This window comes from Sinohyriopsis cumingii, chromosome 8 (genome assembly GCF_028554795.1).
Source record: "Sinohyriopsis cumingii isolate HCF-2022 chromosome 8, ASM2855479v2, whole genome shotgun sequence".
Classification (NCBI taxonomy): Eukaryota; Metazoa; Mollusca; class Bivalvia; order Unionida; family Unionidae; genus Sinohyriopsis; species Sinohyriopsis cumingii.
This window is the reverse complement of record NC_142968.1, coordinates 111,748,147-111,764,969: the sequence shown is the minus strand read 5'-3', so window position 1 is coordinate 111,764,969 and position 16,823 is coordinate 111,748,147. Positions and strand designations below refer to the sequence as shown.

The following is a 16,823-nucleotide window of genomic DNA, read 5'->3' as shown; positions in this document are numbered from 1 at the left end:
CATCACCATTCAGGATCAACTTGACAGCATCCAAAGTCATCTTTTGGCAGAACAATAATAAATTATTGACATTTCAGTCAAGTCTTGATGTAGCCCTTGCTGTGGGTAAAATATTCTGCGATGCAAAGAGAAGGTAATCTTGCAAATTTGGAAAATAGTTTTATGTACATGTTTCCATGACAATTTCTGAGATATGCCATGCCAGGCATCAAGGTTTCATCCATTTTCTTTTAGAAGTCTGAACTTATCCACAGAAAAAAAAATTAATTTAAAGAAAAGAGAGTGAATGTGCATATTCCACCTTTTTGAAATCATAACATTTACAGTGACTGGCATGTACAGCAATTTATTTTATATACACAAGTTTATTTGATGTCATATCAGAGTCCTTCTACTTCATCAAATGTTCATCAGAATTGTATTGAACAAGATCTGCAAGTTCATTTAATGGCAGATATAGATCTATAAGCAACCAATTATCCCCATTTATTTGTTAGTGTTTCTTTAATGCCTGATATTATCCACAAGAAAGCTGTAATTTCAGGGCTTGTGCTATATCCATTAAATAGAAAATCATAAACTGGTCTGGGGTGGTCCTAATGCCCAACTTTGAAGTCAGAGCTGTTCTGGATCCAACAAGGCTGTTTCTGCTTCCTGCATCTGGGATGAATTTTTCACATGTTTATGTTCTGCATGGCTGTACCTCATTAACAATGAACTTGCCATGCATTGTCCAATCCTGGATCCGTACAGGATTCTAATTTACTTGGAATCATTTTCATATTATGATGGTGTGGTGTATACTAATTACAGGAAGCAAAAATGTAAAAGGAACATTGCCAACTGAAAGACAATGCACAATGATTTTCCAGTTTTAATTTGTGTTAGGTTTTCCAAAACATCTCACAAATAAAGATGATTCAATTATTCTGACTGGAACTTGTCACTTTGCATTTGATGATAAATAAATTTTGTATTTCTGAATCAACAGAAAATTTTTATTTTATTTTTCTAGTAACTATGCTAGTTTAAATTCTGAATTGATGAAAGGAGTTTATTTGACTTTCTAGTACCTAAAGCTCTAATTAATGCCCAACAATATAGCAGCTCTCTCCACAAAACGTGTTACGATACAAACTGAACACTCCATGTGTTTATCTGCTCTAATTTTCAGTATTTCACTAGATTTCAGTTCATAACATACCTAGACAAAAAGACATTTTAAAAAAATTGAGCAAAGTTTAACAACTGCTACAATAACATGAAAACCAAAGGTGCAAACAAATGTGCATGCTAAATTTGATCTGTCTACCTCCAGCGATTTTTTACTTAATCATTATAACCAAGTTTTTGAATAAATTTTAAAACCACTGTAACAGCCTAAAAATCTTATATGGTCATCTACATATAGCCAATGGGGGCCCCCAAGTGGCCGAGTGGTCTAAAGCACTCTCCGTTATGGATCACTGCCATCTCACCTCTGCGCCAGTTCGAGTCCAGGATTCGGCCAATGTGGGTATGTGAGAAAGCTTGCCAGTAGCTTCTCATGGGTTGGTGGTTCTTCCCGGGGTTTTCCCGGATTCTTCCTCCACCATTAATACTGGCTGCCATGCACATCCTATCTTCTGCTAAAAAATGGCGTTAAACCCCACAACAACAACATGTAGCCAAGACAACTGTGTAAAATTCCATGACCCTAAGTAAATGCCGTGATTTTTTTTATTATCCTAAGTAAATTTTGAGCTAACATACAAGGCTACATGCTTGGTAGAACAGCAGCAAAACCATGTCCCCCCTCTAACTATTACAGAGGGAGCATAAATGACATTATTAGGTTAATGAAGAGGGGAAAAGATATCTATAGTTTCCCTTTTAAAAACAGATAATCAAATAAATCTCTCATCTATGTTATATTATCTCAATCATGCGGAGAAAGGAACCCCAAATTAACATCAAAATTCTTGGGGAAATATCAAGCAGCTCCTTGAGATGTTGCCATGTTATTAGAGACTCAAGCTGAAAACAGTAGGCTGCATTCAAAATGGATTTTCTTTCACAGGCATATTTACCTTAAGTGATTTACTGGCTAAAAATCATTTCCATATGGGTCAAACACATTTAAGAACACTCCAACTGTCAAACATAATTAAAGCAGGTTTTATGTATGAAGACTGCACCAGAGTGATAGCCTGTAATTATTACATAAGTTAAAAGCACAAAATCTGAAGGGAAGTTCTACTATTTTTACCCTAATCAGATACAGCTGGTTGAACGTGGGGGTAAAAAGATATCCAGATAAAATATGGCCTGGCAAAAAGTTTAGAAGAAAAAAATTCCTTATACATGTACATTCCAGTAAGGTAAAATCCTTAAGTTGAAACAAGATATTTACTTGTAAATACGAATCCCCTCAACAACAGGAGCACATTTGTAGAATGCAGACTTGACTGACACTAAAGCAAATGAAAAAGCCTTGCTTTCAAAAGATTTGCAATGACTGCTGATTAAGACTAGCCTGGTCTGATTTAGACCTGTTTCAGTCTAAGGACTAAGCCACCATGTGATGGAAGGAAATATTACTGCAATAAGCTACCATATAAACTTGTTTATAAGTTAAGCCCAACTTCTAACTGTACAAAGATCTGCAATAAAAAATAATGCACCAGCAAATCAGGGTCTATGTTCTTTGCGACTGGACGCACCATACAAACACATATATAAGGTATTCATCAAAATTCATCAATGTAAGGTGGAAATAAAGTCTGATTATTCTAGATGCAAGAGGATCAGCCTTACAAAAGGGAAAATAGACGAATATCTACAAATATAAAAATTACATGCCAAAAGGAAATTATGTCACTGGCCTAGTACGTGTACAACTGAATTACTCTAGTTTACATGGAACCCAATATCAACTATTTTAAGTAAGTAAAATAGGTGCCAATATACTGAAGACATGGCAAAAACTGGCTGAAAATATTCACCAAGTGTGAAAATTAGGTCAAAATGGCCAAATTTTTGTATGGCTAAGTTACTCTCCCTAGCATGCATCCACGACCATTGATCATAGGTGTATGTGAAATGGGGTTCAAGACACTGAGATGTAATAAATGAATAGATGACAATGCACAAATCACTCAATCACAAAAATTTGGCCACACTAACCTAGTTCTGGAAAGTTCAAGTTATTTTCTTAGAGATGCATCTCCTTACTAGTTTTCATGAGTAGAGATAAAATGGGGTCCAACATACATTATATAGAACAGATGGCTGAAAAGATACAACCAAGCATACCAAATTAGGTCACAATGACTTTGTTTTTACATGGCCAAGTTACACTACTTGTGAAAGTGTATGTAAATTAGTTCCAAAATACTAAGGTATTAAATTAGGTCCTAGTGACCTAATTTATACAACCATCTACTTGAAATGCACTTACATATTATTTGTATCAGTTCATGTCAAATAAGATCACAGGCACTGAGAGTACAACAAATGACTGAAAAAGCCACTCAAGCATGAAAATTAGGTCACAGTGACCTGGTTTAGATAGAATTTGGTTACATGGTTTTGGAGATGCATGTGATTCAATTTTCCATGAGGCTTAAGTAGGAGGCCTGAGCCTGCAGAACTGGTAAATTCCATGTGAACACAATTTGTTCACTGACCATTCCAAGAGTTCAATTACTTTCATTCACATAAGGCCTGGAAAATATTGGTTATGTATATCTTGGTATGTTTTTTAAATGTAACTAAAACTGCTAGATGAGAGAGGATATCAAGTTGTTAACTGTCAAAACTTGACTAACCCTCCACTCTATTTGGTTACATGGTTTTGGAGATGCATGTGATTCAATTTTCCATGAGGCTTAAGTAGGAGGCCTGAGCCTGCAGAACTGGTAAATTCCATGTGAACACAATTTGTTCACTGACCATTCCGAGAGTTCAATTACTTTCATTCACATAAGGCCTGGAAAATATTGGTTATGTATATCTTGGTATGTTTTTTAAATGTAACTAAAACTGCTAGATGAGAGAGGATATCAAGTTGTTAACTGTCAAAACTTGACTAACCCTCCACTCTTACCCCATCCCAATAAGAGGGGGAGGTAACTAGGATGAAACTCACCATGTGGGAGTCTATATGGCTTGAGGGAATCCCCATTCCAGGATAGCCCAGATTTCCCATCACTCCATTGGAATGTGGTCCTTGCATCATGCCAGAAAGACCAGGTGGGTGACCTTGCATTCCTGGCATCTGACCTTCTGCATGGGTACGTAGCACATGTATGGCATCATCCAACCTCTCTTCCATCCGTCCCTAGAACATCAAATGAAATGTAACAATATCACACTGAAAATTAAGTTGATCTTTATCTTCCATCTGCCCTAGAAGATTCCAATGAATGAAACATAATCACATTATAAAACTTAGTTAATCTTTATTATTAAAAAAAATAAGACCGATAACAAAAACAACAAACATATTCTTTATAGTTGGCTTCATATTTTGGGATTAATACTAATCTGCAGTTACTACATTCAACCAGGATGGAACATGCTATACTGCATTCAAATAATCAACAATACAGGCCATTTCATATTCAAACCAGTCATGGGTTACTGTTTTCAACCAAGATGGTACACGATTTACAGCATTCAACCAAGATGGTACACCCTTTACAGCTTTCAACCAAGATGGTACATGATTTACAGCATTCAACCAAGATGGTACACCCTTTACAGCATTCAACCAAAATGGTACACCCTTTACAGCATTCATCCAAGATGGTACATGCTTTACAGCATTCAACCATGATGGTACACGCTTTACAGTGTTCAAATGATTAACAGTGCACACCACGTCATATTCAAAATCAATCATGACTGCATGCAGCAACTCAAGCGATTAAATGCAATAGTGAACACCGAATCTAAGCCAAATGTAATCTAACTTTACAAAAGACAAAAATTTATCCCCACTGAATAAATCATTGGTTTTGTTCTTCTTAATAACCACTGTTGTTTCTGTGAAAAAGAAAGACAGGTACTTTCAACTTGTAATTGTTAAATGTGTTCCCACACCAGCAACTAATGTAACAAAAAATATTAAATACAGTACAATAACAAGACTTAAAACAAAATCAGGACATGAAATTTTACATCTATGCAAAAATCTTAAGGAACAAGTTTTGAATCCAGAGAGAATATTAAATTGTTATATATGCTATCAACCAAGTTAGGGGGAAAATATTTAAAACTCTACTACGCTAAGCATATCCACAAAAAAAATCTTTATTAACATTTAAAATCTTCTGTTATTATGGTAAGTATTAAACAGCATGCAGTTTTAAGTTTTAATAAAATGATCTTATAAAATACACAGTTATCAGGTATTAAATCATTACATATATCAATCCATGCTTAGCTATATAGGAATTATTGAAAACATTCATGTAGACTATCCACAAAACTGAATGCTACAGTGATCATTTCAATCAAGCAGCACAGACCCTGATCTGCTAACAATATTTGTGATTCCAGCAGATCTAAGTCTGTAATGTTTGCAGTTGAAAGTCAGTATACATGGATAAATACAATAAAACCTAGCCTCAAGATGCCACAATGAGATGAGATGAACAATGTCCTTCACTAGATGATAACAAAATGCAGGAATGTTACCTCGATGTGGTCCCGTAGAATGTGTATCGCATCATCAAGCCTCTCTTCCATGCCAGCTTTCTATTGGCCAGAAGGGATGAGCAATGCATGAATGAAAACAGTGGTTAGTGATCAAGACAGAAACATGCAAAAGTGGATGATCAAGATGAGTGGAAGTGATTCTGTTACATTTTGTCTTTCAACAGACACAACTTAAAACCAGCAGAACAAGAATAAGTGCATTAGTTATATGATTTCGTTTTTTTTTAAATGATTATCAATTTAAAATACAAATGGTTAGCTCTGCTGTAATTATATACCCCTTTCTTATGTCAATCTCTGCATGAATTGTTCTGAATAAAATCAATACCATTGAGATAATGGAGATCTGACATACATCAATAAAAGTTCATGTTCTTGTGACCTTTGAAATTTCTTAACTTATTTTTTGTAGTTATCAGGTAAAGCATTTAAATTTGTGCAAGGGAAAGCAATTGCTAGCATTGATATTTCTGGAATGATATTTTTCAATTCCAGCAAAATAGAAGCTGTAATTGATTGCAATCATCTAGACGGTACAGCTAGGTAAGCTTAGGACTGATCATGAGATCTGTAAAAGTTAGTCAGAAGTTTTTACTTCCATTCTGGAGGCTTTACATCAACCAAAATGTTGCATGCAAATGTGGAAAAAAATAACAACTGAAGAAATGTCCTTTTTCAATATTAGAATATGGACATCTCATCACATCAGTTCTTTCACAGTATCTTGTTGCTTTCATACTGTCCTTAATGCAACATAAACATTTTTAGCCTTTCTTAGCAGATAATTCCATCGATTTTAATTATATTTATGACAATCTTTGTCACTGTTGATCTTAACTCTTGGGAGATGATCTGTCATTACTGGATCCAAGTTTCCTCTGGAGTCTGCCTGAATTTTCCTCAGAATTGAAAATACCATTTCAGTCTCTGCATTAAAATGTGGAAATCTTTGAACAACTAAGTTCTAACTGTTTCCTGCCTGTGGGAAGAGCCAGGTTGCCAATTGCTGCCAGAAATGCTAAAGATTGGTGCTATATGGGTCTAATTTGGTAACTTGTTCTTAAAATCATCTTTACACAAATGCCAGAGTCTATATTCATGTCCCTCTGAACTTGATTCCAAGAACTGAAATTCCTGTTTCCATCCATTGTGAGAATTTTGTGTAGAATTTGATTTAGATTTTGTCATTTTAGCATTGAAATATAATGCGTGTTTAGATTATCTATATAAATCTGAAAAACTGAAGCCAAACTGACCAGTTCTATGAGCTCTACAGTAATGATTAATCCAACCATAATCCATTAACATCTTTAATCCTTTCTGAATTACTGACCACAAATAGTATAATCCATCTAGACAAGCTGTGAATGCTGAAACCAAACTGACCATGCCTAAAGAATCCAATTAATGTCAATCATTTTATGCTACTTCATCAATTTAGTAATCCAACCACAATCCATTATTATCTTTAATCCTTCCTGAAGTACTGTTGATCACACACAGTATAACCCAATAATTACTTGCTGGCTATCATCTGTTGAATTCACAATGTGTGTCTCGCTTGCCCTGGGTAAATCAGTTCAGTATCGTGATCATAACATAAATATAATTATCAAAAGCAATGTGTAAGAAAGGGTTCTATTCCATAATGTGTTCAATAATAATTTTGAGTACACAGGACATTTTAATGACTGACTGGAGGGACTGGAGACACCCTACATCTCAAGATGAAAACCCTCCTGGCATGCGGGTTTACATGTATGGATTGGTCAAAAGAACATGTCCTCACATCAGTGCCCATCAGGTCTACTTAATGATAAGTAGATTTTGATTTTAATCACATTGTACCTCAATTAAATGGACACTTTGACTGCCACTAGCCTGCTCTTTATGCACTTGAAGAGCTTGAAAGGTTATTGATCATTTGGAGCAGAAATTTAACTATGATGTGTAAAAGGTCACATTACTGTGAAACAAGACCGAATTCTGGTATACGATATGCATTTATAATGTTCTGTTTTATGTATATAATTGAAAAAATGTGCTGATGGTCCTATTCATATATAACTGCAAAACCATATTCAGCATTGTTCATTTTCATTGGGAAGAGCTCTTATCTTGGGGATTTGTAACCCATGGCCCATGACATGGTTTTATCTGCTTATTTTATATCACAAGGTGTGGCTTTAAAAACTGCTATCTGGCCCATGCCCTGAAAAAAGCTGCACATGACCGTCTTATCAAATCTGCATCTCTCCATGTAAAAGTGAGGAATGCTGTAATATATATATATATATATATATATATATATATATATATATATGCACACAGCTTACACTCCCTCGGGCAATCTTCAAGCAATGTTGCAAAACTCAAACATACTTAAAAAATAATGTTAATTCCAAAACTTTTGAAGTCTTGATAATGAAAAAGAGTTAAATGAATAGAAAGAAATATGATGTATTGTGAATATATAATGACCGCTGACCCTATTTAATCTGATACTAATTTGTCAACTTAAACTTTTTGTCCAATGCATATCCAACAACAAAAACACAAGTGGACCTTCTGAACTGCTATCTCCGAGATTACTGGAATTAAATTTCCCTGAAAAAAGGCGCATTCTCCCTGACCATGAATTTCATGTCAAACATGGACACATACTTTTCAAAGTAAGAACTACATGAAACAAAGATCAAAGGATTCAACATTTCTTTCCAATTAATGCTGCCATAATTAGCGTCGAACTCCACAAACACACAGACACACACTATAATATATCTTGTGTAACTAGGAAAGCACTAGGATAGCAATATCCTGTAAGCCCACCCTTCTAATTTGAAATGATGGGAAAGAAAAAAATTCAAGAGAATGGGCATTATGCCCATTTCACCATGCACTCATCCACATCACAATTTCTCTGAAGGACATTCCAAAAATCAACAACTTTTCTCTTACTTTATTCCCATTTTCACCAACTTGTCATAAATCTTTGCAGCTCCTCTGACAATGTAAAACTGATGGACTTTTTCTGTGACTGGTGGTAACCCCGACTCATTCTAGTCTAGCAGATACAGGACTATAATGCTCTATCAGCAATTGGAAATCACTAGTAGACTATATATAGTCAAGTCAAACTGCAAACTGCACAGCCCCTGATCTGCCATTGCATAATGTACCAGCAAATCTGGTCTGTACAGCTTGATAGGAGTAATCAGAAGAACAAACAAAACAGACCCTGATCTGCAGGAGCATTATGCAATGGAAGATCAGAATTTTTTGCAGAATGAATTGATATTTAAGAGAATATGGTATGTTATGTGTGATTACATGCTTGTGCCAAATACTGCTCTTCTATGAATACTATCATGCAATTCTCATCAGTCTTCTTGATTGCCATTTATAAGGTCACAAGAATTAAACTTTTCAACAAATACAAAATTTCTCCCAAGAATGGGATAAATGTGACTGCAAAATAACATGAATGAAAATGGACGAAGCCTAGAGGAAAGTTTAATGAACATAATTTACAAGTTCTTTGAACACTTCAACAAAGTAAACAACAGTTGAGGCCCACTTATAAAAGCATTAAATATCTGAACCATCCTGTTATCTGAACAGATCCCAATATCTTGACTTCATCACAATTCTGATTAACGAGCCTCTACAACCTGAATAAAACTAGCACATGAAAATTTACACTTAGAAAATGACTGCCATTTTGTGGTGTCCGAGTATATAACTATATAATAGCAAAGGCTTCAAAACATGTTTATGAAAAGAATACTGAACAGGCAGTGAAGAACATGCATGATTATAATATGATGTAAAGCCAGATATGAAGAGATGTAATGTACACACACACAAAAAAAGATCATGCAAAAACATAGGTTTGATGCAACATTTCTTCTAAAGAAAGGGCAGTCACTCTAACATACTGCCACCATACAATCAAAAACAAAGTTTAAGTTGCCAGATCAGTGATGTACAGGTCCAGATATTTAATTGCTGTTATTTTTAAATATTGTTTAAAGGTTGTGTATACATACAGCATTAATAAGAAATCCATGGAATATGTTACTAGTGTGGATGGTTCATGTCTTATTAGTATTGCATGGCATAACAGCAAGTAAAAGACTCATTACCATTTTTACTTGGTTATAAGACAAGTCCAACTGCAAATTGCACAAACCCAGATCTGCCGACATATAATGTGCCGGCAGAGCTGGGTCTATCCAGTTTGTTAGGTGTATTCAGTAGAAAAAACAACAACTATCCTGATCTGCAAGCGCATAATGTCAAAGCAGATCAAGATCTTTGTTGTTTGCAGTTGGACCAGACTTAACGGCAAGTATATACAGTAGTGCCAAGGCAATGGGAGCAAAACTCCTTGCCCTGGGACTTATAGAGATAGACAACCCTTATAGTACGAATGGGATTCCAACCCACAATCCGTTGATTCTGTGTCCTGCACACTAAGCAATGAACTAGTGCAGCTCCCACCACAAGAACGAATTACAAGAGACACAGAAGAAAATTCCTTCATGATGATGACAGACAATGATGTCAACATTAAAAGGCTACACAAGATAACAAGAAAAGAAAAAGCAAATCTAGGCCAACAGAACTAAAACATGCAACTCAAATGTGGCATACTGAGGCAAGCATCTTAGTAATAAATGAACCTTCATTTGCATTTATATTGTGGTTTCTCTATGACTTAGTATGTTATACATGGTATGCTTTCATACCCTAGTTCAGTGCTTACTTCGTATGACTTAGTAAAATCTACATGATATGCTTTCATACCCTGGTTATAAGCTTACTTTTGTATGAATTAGTAACTTCTACATCAGTGGTTCCAAAAGTGGGATTATCGAGTGGGCGCTAATGCTGAAAAATGCTTTTCCGGGCTAAGGTAGGAGTGACTAAGGATAAGCAAGTGGATGGTGACCCAAAACCACTGATCTACATGATATGCTTTCATACTCTGGCTCAGTGCTTACTTTTGTATGAATTAGTAACTTCTACATGATATGCTTTCATACCCTGGCTCAATGCTTACTTTTGTTAAGTAAAGTGACTGTGTCACATATAATAAATTGGTACTCAAACTTGTAAGTGAACTCCTTGTATGAATTCAAAAGGTTACCAACAGCCAACAGCAAAATAAATAATGTTAACATGCAACGTTCTAATTTGAATTTTTTATCCATTGAGCCCATCTGACCCTATTTACAACAAAATCACTTTGAACAATGCATTATACACTGGTCTCATGTTAATAGGCTTTATTGTAGAAAACTAATATTTCTGTGCAGAAACTATTCTTCTTTCAGTCAATGACCCTAATCTCACCTTTTAACCTTTGATTACAACATCAATAGGCTTTGTCATTGCTAAAGAGTAAGCCACCCATAATGTGTATTCCATAACTAGCGTTACTGTGAAGAAACCATTTTTATTCTTCAACTCATAGAAACCTTGACCTTTAGACCCCCAAAATCAATAGGCTTCTTCTTTACCCCAAGTACAAGCAGTCCATAGAGTAAGATAACACAGATGAATTGCTGATCAGAAACCATTTTTTTCTCTTCCAGTCAAAAGGATCATGACCTTTAATCTTTTGACACCAAAATCAAGAGTTTTTTCTTACCATCCGTCAATTAACACTTTTCTTGAAGCTTAGTTTCCCTTTCGTCTTAAACATTCATCACATTCTGGACACCATTTTTCAAAATTTTATAATCAGCAGTTTGATCATGCAGACGGTTTTAATAAACAAAAAGGTGAAGTTTAAAGCATCTCGGATGCTGCTGTAAAGTTAGTCTGGTTCCCCAGCTAATTTTACGAATTCTAAGATGAAACCCAGATGCAAATAAAGCACAGATGAACCAATTATCTAGATTTGTCGGCAATGATCATTTTTCTGTAGTTTTTGCTAAGTCCGTATTTTAAGGGTAATTTTTGTAAAACTTATGGCAAAATCATAAGAGCTGGCAGGTCTGCAGGCCTATATGCCCTACATTATGGCCAGCCTATATGACCTACATTGTTGCAGGCATATATGACTTAATAATATGGCAGACCTATACAAAAATTTCTTTTTACATCTATACCAAATTGCTGCTCAGAACTACTTCTATGATGTTAGCAAGCTGAAGCAAAAATGAAGCATGCAGTCTATAATGCAAAGAAAACTGTATTATGTTGCAAGCTTTATTTCATGAAGACCTAAATTTCTATTACTAGTTAGAACCAAATACATGCAGGTGTTGCCTATTAATCAGAAAATGACAGCAGTAGAAACTGACAATATTTGGGACATTTATCTAAGCAAAGAATGGTGTATTCTCTATTACAGATGAGATTTAATGCATTTGAAAGAATGATATGTGAAAATAAATATTTCCATAAGCTGGATATATAAATTACGCTAATTTTACTGTTAGAACATGCTGATCATAGCACAAGTAAAAAAAATTAGGAATAAAATATGGTTTTGTAACATACAAATATAATATATATCACGATAATAGAGTCAAGATAATTATTCAAGTCAAAATATATCCATTATGATTCATCTTAGGTCTTGTGCAAATATGTTCAGGCAGTTCACCCTGGAAGTAATTATCCTTTTAGATAAATTATCTAGAGTTCTTTATTGATTTTTAAATCACTGACTACAAATATATTGATACAATGATGAACTGCTTCACTCTTAAAACATCTGCCTTTCCTGTGCTTATCAAGTCCAGCATACACCTCTCCCTTAATAACTTGCACACAACAGGGTCCACACACATAGATCGCACTATAAGCGAGGCGCGAGTTACCGAGGGACCTCCAAAAATTGAAAATAAAAATGCTCTGACATCGAGAAAACATAGGGGGGCTTTAGGGAACTGGGCTGTTTATTGACTGAATTCTCGTTTTACAATCATGTTGATAATAATTTTAAATAACGCCCTTTTTCTAATGAAGTTGTTCATTATTCTGTTTAAATAACATTTATTTTCAAAATCTCCAAGATATGAAAGATCATTCCAACTGGTTTCAACAACCATCATGTGTAGGCGTAAAAAAATCTGTATTACATCACTGCTTTTTGTTTTCCTTATGAGTCTGGTTCCCATAGTGGTTTTTAATATTATCCTGACAAACTGCGATATTTATTTCATGAGACAATCGTCTACTTTGAAGCTCAATTTTTTTATTGCTCATTTTGTACAATACTGATGTCGCAAATTAATTGGAATTAATAATGAAATTTTTTTTCATCCTTGAGGATATCTCTAAGTACCAGTTCAAGAATTCTCTGAAACTCGCTTGCCCACAATGGTCCGTATCTGTGAAATCAAACTCCTTATTTTACCAAGTATTTGTTTCGCTTGGCTGCCTTGTTATCTTTGATCACAGTTATGAAAGAGTCGTTTAATTTAAGGTAGTTTATGTTATACACAGTAGCATTTATAAGTGTCTGATTGATCAAAAGAAGTGTGTTCACCCAACATACGATCGGGGCCGCTATATTTTAAGTTTGTAGGATTTTCGTGCCTTTTAACTTTTGTTTTATACCACCTCCTTTATTTGATTCAAAAGACATAATTAACATGATAATACAAAGGAGGCCAGCTTGTAATTCAGTGCAACAATACAACAAATACTTCCAGAAGTCAGTTATCAAAACAGGGTCTGCACTTATTTAGGTTCTTGTATGAGCTTTTTTTAAATTTGATAGTTCATAGTGTTGATTAAAATTTCTGGGTCCTATCTACCATTTTTGATAATATAACAAGCGATGCAAAGTTTCCGTTACCAATTTTGATCGCGATTTTCTTCAAGTTCAACAAAAAGGTGTCAATTTTGGGGGTATTTTCTGGTTTAAAAAATGGGATCCATGCCTGATCCCGCGCTATAAGTGGGTTCGCGAGTTATCAGGGCGCGAGTTATCAAGGGGTGGGTGGGTGTATCATGAAAATGTCATTGTCTGCAGTTGTTATATCTTGACAAGTTCCTCAACAATTAACAAAAAAGAATGTAGCAGTGTTAGTATAAAAGTTGACAAGTAGCGGTGCTTGCCAGTTCTCCTGGAAAAATTGGCCAAGTTCATACTGATGTAAAGCCGACACCAATTAGCAAACTCTGATGAAGTATTACCAACTTAGCAAATGAACCCAACAAGGTGCCAAGAGTAAAAATGATGTTACAGCGGTTACTTGCTTTGTTTGTGAGCAGCACTCTGACAAGAAATGTATTTAGGCCATGAACAATGGGTTTTTTATTTTGTTATTAAATTATTCTCTAACTTGTGTACTCACCAGTGAATGTAGTGGGCCTTCAAAATGCGGTGAGGTAGTTGTGTTTTGTGATGGCCGCTGCCACTGACCTGATGGGCCTGCATGGATGAAAAGAAAAATTAATTTGGTGTCAAACATCTAGCTGACGAGATGGAGAACACATACAGCCATTTCAAAAGAAATTCTTGGGCCACATGAAAGAAAAAACATGCTTTATCAGCTTAGAGGAAAAAACATGCTTTAATAATGTCAGAATTCTAATGTGAGCTCATTAATTGGGTCATATTGAGAAAATTCACTTGTCAATATACACTTTTCTGTGTACCCTGTAAAAGGAATTTGTGATCTGAAACCTATGGAAATTTGACTAATTCTTAAGTACTTATCCAGCTTGTATTTCACGGACGTGTGTGTGTGCATGCGCATGTGTGATTAGGATTTTTAATGCAGCTTTAACAATTTTTCAGTCATACTGCTATAATGTCTGCAGTAATGCAGTTTATAGTGATGTCTTGCATTGGGACATCCTGCTGCAGACATGTAGCATGATGTCCTATCCTGACACCATGCCGACCAGTCCTAACACTAACCTCTGGTGACAGGACACCATTTCTTATACTTTTCTATGCAATAAACATAAATGGAACTAGATATTTAACTAAGTGAAGCACAGGAAAATATCTCTCTCCCTCTCTAGATATGTAGAGAGAAATCCAAGATTGAGATCAGGAGATAACATTTTGATTGCTTGCACCCTTAGTTATGTAAAAATAAAAAAAATTCAAAAAAATTTAGTACTCCAATGTTTCACAAGCAATCATTTTTATCACAGAATGTTCACAATGATGATGATGATGATTGTTACTGATATTAAAATCAATATGAAATTCCCACCATGTGGCAACACTGGTGGAATGACAAAATGGCAGTTATATAAACAATAAAAAACTCTTTTCTGAGAATAAGTTTCGGATGATCAACACTGCTAATGAGATTTAAAATGTGTTTTTTTGTGTGTTTGTGTGTGTGTGTGTGTATATATCTGGAATTATTTTCTTAAGTACATAAATGACAAATAGATTGTATCTAAGGAATACATTGTTGACTACAAGACAGACTGACATATAACTACATATACCTGTCATGGGTGGGGGTGATGAAACTGGTGTGGAGGGATTAGAACCATAACTACTGCTGGTGTGGTCTGTTGAATATATCTGAAAATAGTGAAGAGAAATACAACAATGAGGGATGATTCTATCAAAATAAAATTGACTACAATAGAATTTGCATATAGTAAACCAAAAGATGCATAATAACTGCAGTAATGTAGCAGTGACTTAAAATCTGATAAATATGTCTTGATTCATTCACCTGTAATTTTTTCTTTGTTAATCTGCAACACACTTTTTGGGTTTGTAGGTCAAATACCATTTTTCAACAAATGATAGATTTATAGATGGCAGCCAGAATATCTGGTCAGGAAGAACCTGTTAAAACCGCGGGAAAAACCACTAAACCATGGCAAGCTACTGGCAAACTTTCTCACATACTCATAAAGAACTAGACTATAACCCACGTTGGCTGGGTGAGATGTCAGTGATCTGTAAAGGCAATCACTTTAGATCAATTGGCCCCCACCCCCAACTTTGTAATTCACATAAATTAATAATCTGACTTTGCATTATGGGCGTACATAAATATTCAATGTGAATTATAGCAGATACATACTTAAAAAATATCTATAAAAAAAATTTTCATGTGAAGCTTTAGTTTTACAAACATTTTTCCCCAATCAGTTTCTTTGCAACTTTGTTTTTCTTACAGTATTGTCAATATTTTGGGTTAGAAATTTTTCTGATTATTCTTTTCAATTCTTTTGACAATTTGTTTCATGTTATTCTACTGCTGCCATTTCCAAGCACAAGCATTTCATGTCTTTGGCAAATATGACCATTATAATTTACATTTTTCTTTTTTTTTTATCTGTAATATCCCAAAGTCAGGCAACCTCATTAATAATGCAAGACACATTTATGACCTTAGTACAACAATGTAATAAGAGATGCCTGTATGAACAAGACCATAATTATGGCAAAAATATTACCAAAGGAAAACACACACAAAATTTACATAGAAATAAATGAATTCATAGTATATTGCAAAGAAAATGAAACTAGAGTGAAAAAATGTATTGTATTTTAGCATTTTCATCTCAATGCATGGTGCTTCAAAATGTATTATGGTGTTGACCTAGTTGTCTGAATGGTGGATTCTTTCTCAACAGGTAGGGTCTATTCTTGGGCATACGTTTTGCAAGATTCAAACCAATTCCTACAAAACTGTGCCCAAACACAATCACAGAGTGGATGCACAACTGTGTCTAATATTTAGATGCCCCAACTTTGTTTATTTCAATTAATTTCCCCATCCCACCCACTCAAAGTTCTAGGACAGACCCTGAGAAGACATGTTTAAAACCCCAACAAAGTTACTACTGTGTACCCTGACCAAGCTACACCTCAATAGTAGTGGCAAAACCAGCTACAAATGGGGCACCTGCATCCACAGGGAGTTTAACTTGTGATTGGTTGGCAACACATCCAGGGCAAATAAATGTGTACTCTCAGAAGCTTCAAGCCATGGAAATCAGATTTAGCTCATATCTGTTAGCATAATGCTGGCTGAGACATGGGAAGAATTTAATCTTAAGAAAACCATGATACGATAACACTTGCTTTACAAGATTTATTGCTAATTATTTCAACTAAAACTTAAAAAAATGTTTCAAGAATAAGGAACCATAGTTAGATATATGAA

The 16,823-nt window shown here is 35.0% G+C and overlaps 1 protein-coding gene across 11 annotated transcripts in view; it reads right to left on the bottom strand.

Moving 5' to 3' along the window:
* The window catches only part of LOC149794377 (transcription factor 12-like), a 205,701-nt gene that overhangs the window by 31,022 nt on the left and 157,856 nt on the right, over positions 1-16,823 (bottom strand). For 9 of the 11 annotated variants that reach the window (XM_089968559.1, XM_089968557.1, XM_089968553.1 and 6 more), the window contains 4 exons: positions 15,142-15,220; positions 14,025-14,101; positions 5,683-5,742; positions 4,130-4,321 (listed from right to left, as the gene is read on the bottom strand). In XM_089968559.1, coding sequence (XP_089824685.1) covers positions 4,130-4,321; positions 5,683-5,742; positions 14,025-14,101; positions 15,142-15,220 — 408 coding nt within the window. The remainder of the gene's footprint in view (positions 1-4,129; positions 4,322-5,682; positions 5,743-14,024; positions 14,102-15,141; positions 15,221-16,823) is intronic. The other 2 variants (XM_089968563.1, XM_089968560.1) reach the window with 1 other exon arrangement.